Source organism: Penaeus vannamei, chromosome 17 (genome assembly GCF_042767895.1).
Source record: "Penaeus vannamei isolate JL-2024 chromosome 17, ASM4276789v1, whole genome shotgun sequence".
Taxonomy (NCBI): Eukaryota; Metazoa; Arthropoda; class Malacostraca; order Decapoda; family Penaeidae; genus Penaeus; species Penaeus vannamei.
In genome coordinates this window covers 15,051,760-15,061,759 of record NC_091565.1, presented here as the reverse complement: position 1 = coordinate 15,061,759, position 10,000 = coordinate 15,051,760, and the positions used below count along the sequence as shown (strand labels likewise).

At 31.4% G+C, this 10,000-nt stretch overlaps 2 protein-coding genes across 6 annotated transcripts in view; one reads left to right on the top strand and one right to left on the bottom strand.

The window, feature by feature from the left end:
* Positions 1-7,706, bottom strand: part of LOC113823598 (heme oxygenase 1) — a 15,496-nt gene extending 7,790 nt beyond the window's left edge. The window contains exons 1-3 of one of the 4 annotated variants that reach the window (XM_027376282.2): positions 2,240-2,374; positions 1,235-1,302; positions 82-185 (exon numbers count right to left, since the gene is read on the bottom strand). In XM_027376282.2, coding sequence (XP_027232083.1) covers positions 82-184 — 103 coding nt within the window. In that variant the 5' untranslated portion in view covers position 185; positions 1,235-1,302; positions 2,240-2,374. Of the gene's footprint in view, positions 1-81; positions 186-656; positions 785-1,234; positions 1,303-2,239; positions 2,375-7,567 lie in introns of those variants that run through there. The other 3 variants (XM_070131995.1, XM_027376281.2, XM_027376283.2) reach the window with 3 other exon arrangements.
* A 329-nt stretch (positions 7,707-8,035) lies between these two features.
* LOC113823597 (conserved oligomeric Golgi complex subunit 1) overlaps positions 8,036-10,000 on the top strand; it is a 14,841-nt gene continuing 12,876 nt past the window's right edge. The window contains exons 1-3 of one of the 2 annotated variants that reach the window (XM_027376277.2): positions 8,036-8,170; positions 8,913-9,062; positions 9,806-9,976. In XM_027376277.2, the coding sequence (XP_027232078.2) occupies positions 8,929-9,062; positions 9,806-9,976 (305 nt within the window). In that variant the 5' untranslated portion in view covers positions 8,036-8,170; positions 8,913-8,928. Of the gene's footprint in view, positions 8,171-8,672; positions 8,792-8,912; positions 9,063-9,805; positions 9,977-10,000 lie in introns of those variants that run through there. The other variant, XM_027376278.2, reaches the window with a different exon arrangement.

The window sequence follows — 10,000 nt, the reverse complement described above, 5'->3', positions numbered from 1 at the left end:
TAGACATGTCACTTTCTAGTCAATTGTTATGTGCAACTTACTACGCTGAACTGAATGTAAGGTAATATTCTTTATACCTACCAATTCCAAGTTTGGCATTTATCAATGCATCACTGACATTGTGAATCTCTCTTGTAACATTTCGCATCTGTTTAGTGAATGGCACCTCTTCAGTGGAAGACATCCTGAAATAAAGAAAAATCAAGCATTATTTAAAAGGTATACATGTTTATTAGAGAGACAGACTGGTACATAGATGGAAAGACAATTAGACAGATGATAACATTATGATAGGTGGCCTCACTAAAATTAAAGACCGACAGGGAGACATAGGTAATCAATCCAAAAATATTCTTCCATTACCTAAGCTCACTTTTGCTTGAGATATATCAAAGTCCAGGCTGTGCTTATTCAACAAACAGATTATCATTATCATTGCTGATATAGCATTTGTTCTTGCTTGGGCTGCAATCCTTATGTAATCTAATTTCAAGCTTGCTAAGCATAGCCTATTTTGATTTAGTTTTGCCTGGTCTAGTTACTGAATTAAAATTCATTACATTAATCTATTAAGTATTTTCTATATTTATTTCATTTATTGTAACAGAGCAACTATTTAAAACATGAGGTTCAAGCAAAAAAAAGTTAAATATTACCTTTTTGAATTCTTTTATTTGTTGTTGTAACTGAGCAAATACGTAAAACATAAGACTCAAGTAAAACAAGTTAACTGTTCTCTCTTCTTCTTTAATCCCTGTGATGGTGGACTTGTCCAGAGATTACACTGTTGCAATGTTTGCACTCCAGCTCACTTGTACCAGTTCACTGCTAGTGTTGATGCAGCCTAACAGAAGAGCATGTTCTTTTTTAATAGGAGGACTAGTCACATCTTATTTCCAATCTGGTAGTTTTACAACAACAACAACAACAACAACAACAACAACAACAACGACAAAAATCTATACATATAACTATGCACGAGTAAAAATGTAGCCTAACGTATGCTATGTGTTTATATGCATGGAACTTATAAATAGTTTATTCAAACATGAAAGTAACACATAACTATGGCAACTAATCTGGATGGACCTGTGGTGAAAAATATGCATTGAGTATATCGGGAGTGAAAACTTTCACTGCACATACAAATACAACAAATGTTTCAAGTGTTCCAAGGTACACAATAATTAAAGTGCATGCTAACATTACATAGAAATGCCACTACCATACTCACTTTATAATAGTGATGGGTTGAGCTTGTTTTCCTGTTACTTATGTGCTTCTGCTTTAATAATTTCAACTCTGTAATATCAAGATCATAAGTAAGATATTCTCTTAGTGTGTGCTTTTTCTGGAAATCATAATGATCAAACTTCTTTGTATAATTTATAAATCTATTTCTGCAACACATTAACACATTTGAGAAACTGGCTATTCTTAGATTATTTCTCTCAAGTTTGTTCTTTGGAAAATTTAGAAAATTCATAAGAATTTATAAGTATGAGCTCTTGAAACGTCAGTTCTGACTAAGAAAGGTGTATTTCATAACTCCTCCTCACCACTATATAAACTACAAATGGGTCATTCTAAACTAATGTGCTTATCTCAGCTTTTAATTTTAATTTTAATTGCTAAGGTCTTTAAAGCATACCACACTATATATTCAACAGAATATGACTCATAATGCTATTCTACTAAAACAAGCATTCTAAAATTGCCTTTGTATCTGCCATGACAATTGCATATTATTAAAGATCTGAATGGTGAGCTTAAGGTAGTGTGTGTTACTGCACTGAGCTGTTATCTCTTACCAGGAAAGAAGGCCCTGTTATAAGAAAATATGTCTTTAATTCATATAATGCAGCTTTGTTCCAATATACTGGTACATACCAACGTTAAATAATCCTCCCCCAACCATGGGAGTAAAGAACATCGGTATTTACATCGCAACTTGATATCTTAAAACGTTATGTGTTGTGTGAGTATGAAGTGGACTTCCTAAGCAATCCATCAACATTAATATCGCTACAATAGGTAACATGGGCACTTTGATAAAAAACTACCTCAAATTTTACTAAAGTATCAATAGCTTCTTTTTAGTTTGGTCTAATTATAATACTACGTACTTGATAGTCAAACACCCAACGTGCGGAATAACTACTATCACTAATTGATTCATTCTTGTAAGACATTCTCTAATTCGATAATCTTAATCTAGCGAAGTACAATTCTTGCCGACCTGCTGAATGTAAAAGGAGCTTGGGTCTTTTTATCTCAAGCTCCTCCCCGGAAATTTACTCTTCTTCTTCTTCTTCTTTCTTCTTTTATAGGGTTTTAGACCATTTTTTTAGTCTATATTCCCTGGATCCTTTCTTGTGGTTTTTCTTTATCTTCAGATAATATCTATTATTCTTGATCTTTGTAGAAATATCTTTGTATGTCTTAAGATGTAATACTTCTTCACAGGATGTTGATTTGCTCCTGTAATTAATAAATTTAAGTCAGGGTTTTGTATTTCTATTTTGTTCAATGCTTGTATTAATTTTGTTCTGTATGAATTAAATCTTGGACATTGTAATATTAAGTGTTCTGGCGTTTCTTCTTGGTTACTACACCATCGGCACATAGGGTCTGCTTCTATTTTTAGTTTGTGTAAATGTTTTTTAAGTCTTGTGTGTTTTGTCATAAGTCTTGCAATGGTCACATCTATTTTTCTGTTTTGTGATCTTGTCCATGGTTGTGGGTTGTGATCTTTGATTAGATAATTTTTTGTGTTTAGTATTTCTTTTAAACTGTCTTTCCAGTTTTCTTGTTTTTTCATTTTTATTTCTCTTATTGTGTTTGTTGAATTTTGCGTCATGGTTATGGGATCTCTAATTTCATGAGCTTTTTTTTGCTGCTTTGTCTGCAATTTCGTTTCCTTTTATATTTTTATGTGAAGGAATCCACTGTATTTTTATTTGTTGCTTTTGTGTGTTTAGTAATAGTAGCAATGATTGTATTTCATATGTTATATGTTTATATTTTCTTGGTTTGTAGTTTTTTATTGTTTGTATGGATGCTTGTGAGTCTGTTAATATTACTGTTTTCTGTAATTTATTGTTGTTTATATAAATTAGTGCTTGTTTTATTGCAAATAATTCTGCCTCTATTATTTCTGTATTGTTTGGCAATTTCCATAAGGTTGTAATGTTTTTATTTTGTATATATATGGCAGCTGTTGTTGAGACTGGTTCTTTTATTTTTGATCCGTCTGTGTAAATTTTTTGGTAATTTTGGTATATTGTATTTTCTATGTAGTGAAAATGTTGTTGTATCATTTGATGTGGTGTGTTTTTATTCATGTTTTCCATGAAGTTTGTTTCTATGTCTTTTATGATGTCAGACCATGGAGGGATTGGGGAAATATTAGGGACTGTGTCTACTTTTAGTTTTACTTTCCATTTCTTACATGTTTCTATAACTTTATATAGAAGTGTTTTTTTGTCTTTGTTCGGTTTGAAGTTTTCTATGCATTTTATGGATAATTGTTTTATTGGTAGATGGTTTTCTTTTTCTAAATTTTTAATCAATTGAATGCATTCTAATTCTTTTATCCTATTTGTTATTGGCATTTGACTTGTTAAAGTTTGCAGTGCTATTATTGGAGTTGATCTGAGGGATCCTGTGGCAATTCTTAGTGCATAGTTTTGAATTTGTTCTAATTTTTTAGATTCATTTTTGTTTATTCCACTATATATTGTTACTCCGTATTCTATAATTGGTTTTATATATATATTAAAGAATTTTGTCAATGTCTCTCTGTTTGCTCCCCAACTCAGTGAGGTTAATTTTTTCATAATATTCATCCTATTCATCGATTTTGTTTTTACATATTCGACGTGTTTTTTCCATGTTAATTTGGGGGCATCGAATATCATACCTAATATCTTATGAATATTTGTGTATTCTAGTTCTTCGTTTCCTATTTTTATTATTGGATTTTGTTCTAGTTTTTTATTTGTGAAGCACATTACTTTACTCTTGGTTGGATTTATTTTAAGTTTCCATTTCTCTGCCCATTCTTTTATTTTGTTTAGACTTTGTTCTAAATTATTTTTTGCTTCTACTAGATTCTCGTTTGATGTTATTAGGGTTATATCATCAGCATAGATTACTTTATCAGTTTCCTTTGGGAGTTTTATGTCTGACATTACTAAGTTAAATAAGGTTGGGCTGATTGGAGATCCTTGTGGGACTCCATTTAATATTTTTCCGACAGCTGATTTTTTTTCTCCGATTTTAATTTGAAAAGTTCTATTGCATAGGAAATTGTTTATCCATCTTATTATTTTGCCGCTTAATCCTATGTTTTTTGCTTTTATAAGGATAGTTTCATGATTTACTGAGTCAAATGCTTTTTCTATATCGAGACATGTTATTAGGGCATATTTTTTTTCTTTAATTGCTTCTCTGATTTTCATTTCGATTATCTGTATTGCATCTATTGTGTTTCGATTATGTCTAAAGCCTATTAGGTCTTCATCTAGCTTATTTTTCTCTATCCACCAGTTTAATCTTCTTGTAATTATGTTTTCAAAAATTTTGCCTATGCATGGTGTTCTACTAATAAATCTATATGAGTTGGTTTTGGATGGGTCTTTATCTGATTTGTAAATTGGATTAATTATTGCTGTTTTTAGTTCTTGTGGGTAATTTCCTAATTCCCAATATTTATTAAAGTTTGTTAAAATTATTTCTATTATTTTGGGGGGGGCATTTTTGTAGAATTCATATGTTATACAATCTGGCCCATATGCTTTCCCATTTTTTGTATTCCTTATAGCGTATGCTAATTCTTCTAATGTTATGTCTTTATTTATATCATCGTCATTGTTACTATTTAATATTTCTTCTTTTTCTGTTCTTGTTAATAGTTTTTCTGTTTGTCTACTGGTTATGTTTTCATATTCTTTCCTAAATAGTTCTAGTTTTTTTGATATTTGGGTGACTGGGAAATTATTATATATCAGGGGGTAGTTACTTTTTGTTATTTTTCCTGTTTGTTTTTTTTATGAAATTCCATATTTTTTTTGTGGGGGTTTTAAAGTCTATAGAGATGCAAAATTTTTCCCATGAATTCCTTTTTTCTATTTCAATGACATGTTTTGCTTCTGTTACTAGTTTTTTATAATTTAGTCTGTTCTCTATGCTTGGTCTTTTCCTCCATTTATTATATGCCTTATTTCTTCTTTTTATTATTTCATTACATTTGCTATTCCACCATGGTTTATTTGGTTTATTATTTATTGTTTTATTACTGTATTTGAAAAATTTCTCTCCCGTTTTTTTTAACAGTTCTAACAATGTTTCCATCGTCTCTATATTTACATTTATTTTGTTTAGTTCTAAAATGTATCTCTGCCATCCTTCTTCTGTGAAATTCCACTTTCTTTCTAAGTTTATTGAGTTTATTTGATAATTGTCTTCTTTTATGATTATTGGAAGGTGGTCGCTAGCTAAGTGTGGGCCTGTTGTAATTTCAAAATGATTTATCGTCGGTGATCCCAAAACCAGGTCTAATGTAGATTCTTTATTCGTTATTGGGTCTACTCTGGTTATTTGTCCTTTTGGTGTTAGGAGTATAATATTATTTTGGTTTATCAATTTGACTAAACTTTTTCCTGTTACATTATTTAATTTATTGTTATTTGTGTTCCAATTTGGATGATGTGCGTTGAAGTCGCCTATTATTAATTTTGGGTCTTGTAGTTGATCATAATAGTATTGAAATTCTTCTTCTCTAATATTATTACAAGGATTATATATTAATATCGTATTTAGCCATTTTTCTTTATATTGGATTTTTACACCTAGGATTTCTATCCTATGTTGGTACATATCATTTAAATTTAGTTTTTTAAATTGCACGTCTTTCCTAATGCCTAAAATTAACCCTCCACCAATTTGATTCTTTCTGTCTTTTCTAATTATATCATAATTATTTATTTTAAAATTATCTTTATCTTTTAACCAAGTTTCGCATAATGCGATTACACCTGGGTTTTCTTTATAGATTAAATAATCTAATTCTGATTTTTTTCTATGGATAGAATGGGCATTCCATAGAATTATTTTATTCATTTATTAATCTAATTATTTGTTTTAAAATTGGGGTAAAATCTTTTGTTGTTTCAATTATTATTTCTAAAAAGGATTTCTTTGAATTTATATTGTTTATCAAATTTGTTATTGCATTGATTATAGTTTTTGTGGTAGTTACCCAGTTTGAATTCTCTTTATCTTCTTCTTCTTCTTCTTCTTTTTTGTTTTTTCCCTTTTGTTTTTCAGTGTATGTGTTTGGCACGGGTGATGGGTGATGGTGTATTTGGGTTAAAGGAGTAGTTCTTGAGTTTGGATGATGGGAGTGGGTTATTGGTGTGGGTAAAGTCCATGTTACTGGCGATTGTTCTGTATTTGTATTTTTTGGTTTGTTTGTGTGGTTTGGTGGTTTTACTGGTTCTGTTTTATTTTGTTGTTTATTTGTTTCTGGTGTTAATTTGAACTGGATTGGGTTTCTCTCTGTGTTTTGTATTTTTTGTCTTGGAGGTGTTCTCTGTCCTGGTGTTACATTTTGTGTTGATGTTATTGCTTGTGCATAGCTCTGTGGTGTACTCTGGTTTTGGTTTTGATTTGTGTTTCTGGGATTTGTGTTACTCTGTGGTGTATGTTTTGTTTTTGTTATTTTTGTGCTGTCTTGTTTGGATTCTTTGTCTTTGTTGTTATGATTTGTGGTTTGTTCTGATTTTGGTTTTAGTTGTTGTAGTTTTTTCTTTATATCTGGGTTATTTGGTGTAAAATTTTGTTTGTTGATTTCTTGTGCTTTTTTGTGTATGTCACATTCATTGCTGTTTGGTGTATGTTTTTCATCACAAAAGAAACAATATTGGTCATTCATACAATTTTTAAATTCGTGATTAATACTGCTACATCTACTACATCTTTTTTTATTTTTACAGGTTAAGATCCCATGACCATATCTCAAACAGTTATAACATTTCGGGATTGGGAAGGTATATTGCTGTGTCTTATAGGATGTGTGTCCAATTATAACTCTCTCTGGTAGTGGTCCTTTAAATGTAATTCTTAATGATTTTGTTGGAGTCCATTTTTCAATTTTGTTTTTATCAGTGTTGATTTTATTAATTCTTATTACATCTTGGATGTGTGAGATTTCATTTATAGTTCTTATCTTTTCTTTTATTGTTTTCATATCCAGTTCTGGTTCAACTGGATATATAGTTGCGTAAGTGCAATCTGTATTAATACTTGATGTAGGCTGTTTACAAGTTATTTCCCATGGTCCAAGTTTTTTTATTTCTGTTAGTGGTCTTATTTTTTTTAAGTCTTCTATTTCAAATCTTATTGCCTTCCCAATCCCTAGGACTCTGAGTGTGTCTTCAATGATATATTTATGAAATTCTGATTTGTTGATTGCGTTAGTCAATTTGATTGGATTATTGAAATTTGAAGTTAATGATTCCCCTGATAGTTGTATTAGTATTACATCTCTGTTCATCATGCCTACTTGATTTCTGGGTTCGGTGTTGTTGCTTCCTACTGGTTGAAACTGTATGAAGTTCCTTCCGGCTTCTTCGTTCCGGTGTTGCTTGGACGGTGGATTTGTTTCTGTATCACTGTCACTGTTTTTACGTCTTCTATTATTTAAAGTTTCATAGTCCATTTGTTGGGCTTTTCCAGGACTTTTTCCTGGGTCTGGAATGTTTTTAGCGTCCATATATACACTAAAATTTTCTCTCTTTTATGTTTAACCGGTATAGATGTTATCACTAAGGCGGTTCAAACGATCTTCCCGGAAATTTACTCTGCTTTGGTAGTCTCTCTGCGGTTTGTTTACTCCATCAGCTGATTACAAAACACAGCCTCTTTGATGTGACATAACTAATAGAAAATCAGACCATTTAGTATCTTGCTTATAGATACAAGAGCTTTAAATAAATATTACAAAACCATCTGGTTAGTTTCAATAATATCAGTATTAATATAAGGATGGGAAACTTATGTTCAGCGATTTAGTGATTCCTTAGGGATATCGCAATCATTGTTGATGTTACTGGTCGTCTTCTGCCAACACAACACAGGACTTCGGGAAGGAAATTGTGATTCTGGGGTAAGTAGTCATTTAAATACCAGGAGAATACGCTCTGAGGTAGGAAGGTAACAAGTAGGATTTGTAGATATCTTGTTTCTGATTTTTCATCTTGATTTTGTCTTTTCCGTATTTTTTAAAACTATTTTAAACGCAAAGGGATTGTCCGGGACCGGCAGCCGATTTTGACAAGTGAGTATCCATGACAGCCTCTCATTATTACTGTAGTATTTTTATGTTATAGCCTTCAATAACTGCCGTAGTAACTTATCTTATGACAATTATTTATTCATAATGTGCATGTATTGAAGGTTTTGCCAGTAGAAGTAATTCTGTTTGGTCTATTTTGCCTTTTCTACTATTGTAATCTAAATCTTTGGACTGAGAACGTCTTTGTCCTTATATATTTTTTGCAGATATAATACTGGATATGTTCATATTTCGTGAGTCTTGGATTATTCAAAGCTGTGGATCCTGCCCTTTGTGCTACAGCAGTCTCACAAATCTCCATCGTGTATATTCTGCAAGATAGAGCTCAGACTGGTTATTTGCATAACAGTCAATATCCAGGGATATCTACAAGCTCTATCTTGCTAAGATATATGACAGGAAGATTAGTTGCCCAGTGCCAGAGCATAAGACGTTAGTTTTACTAAATCTTCATGCAGTCTTCATTTTAAGCCTTACTTTTAAATTTTAAAAACATTTCCTTTAGAATACAAGTATACCCATGACTGGCCTCTAAAATTCAATTGATTTTCAGATATACATCCAGAATCATGCCTGCCGTAACAGCTGAAGATGATGTGACCCTTTTGTTTGAGCGCCACACTGTGGTGCAAGTGGAAGACATCTTGAAGAAGACACGATCTGACATTGAAAAGAAGAAAGAGGATTTGCGTGTTATGGTTGGGTAAGTTTCATTTACTGTTTATTTTAACCCATTGGCACTGGCTACATTTACTGTTCATTGCAGTTTTGTTGAAGATTGTATAAAGTTTACACATAGATTGTTCCACAAGTGCTCAGTCACTAAGTCATATAGTAGTCCCAGTATGACCTCACAGGATTTCTTTATTTCTCAAATTTTCAAGAAGGATTTTTTTTTCTAATGCCATGAAAGTCATTACTGTTATTTTTATTATTGAAATTATGATAGATATAAAGTTAGTAGAATAATAGCAATAAAAAATAAACATGCATCTTTCTGAAAATAGTTTAAACAGAATTAAGCAAAAACCAAAGTGGACATCTTATATGTATACGCCAGTGTGTTAAAATTGTATATCCAGAAATTATAAATAAGTAAAAGCACATTGACAACTTTTTTTTCTTGTTTTTTCTTTTTTTTTTTAAGAAAAATATTGAAACCTGATCCGAATCTTGAAGTTAAATATTTTTATTGTTACAATACTAGACTAAGTTTACCATTTAATTTGATAGCTAAGTGAAAAGTTAATGAACACTGTGGGTAACACAGATCCCAAGATGAAAATTAGCTGACACTAGCCAGATCACATAATCTTTTAGGATATGCTTTACACATTGGCTCATGGTCATAATCACTATTGTTGATTGTATCTTTCTGCAAGCTTCAAGAGTTTCACAATGATCTTGGTCTTTTTTGTTTATTTTATTAAAACTTTTTTTTTCCAGAGAAAGGTATAGAGATCTCATTGAGGCAGCAGACACAATCTCTGAAATGAGAAATAGTGCTGAGGCAATCTGTGGAAATATCCGTACCATGGAGGGACTTTGTGAAAGTTTGCAACAGCGTGGACTCATTGGCTTCAAGACGCAGAGCCATCACAGTAATGGTACCCTAAGGTACAAACTATTATTCATTCGCTG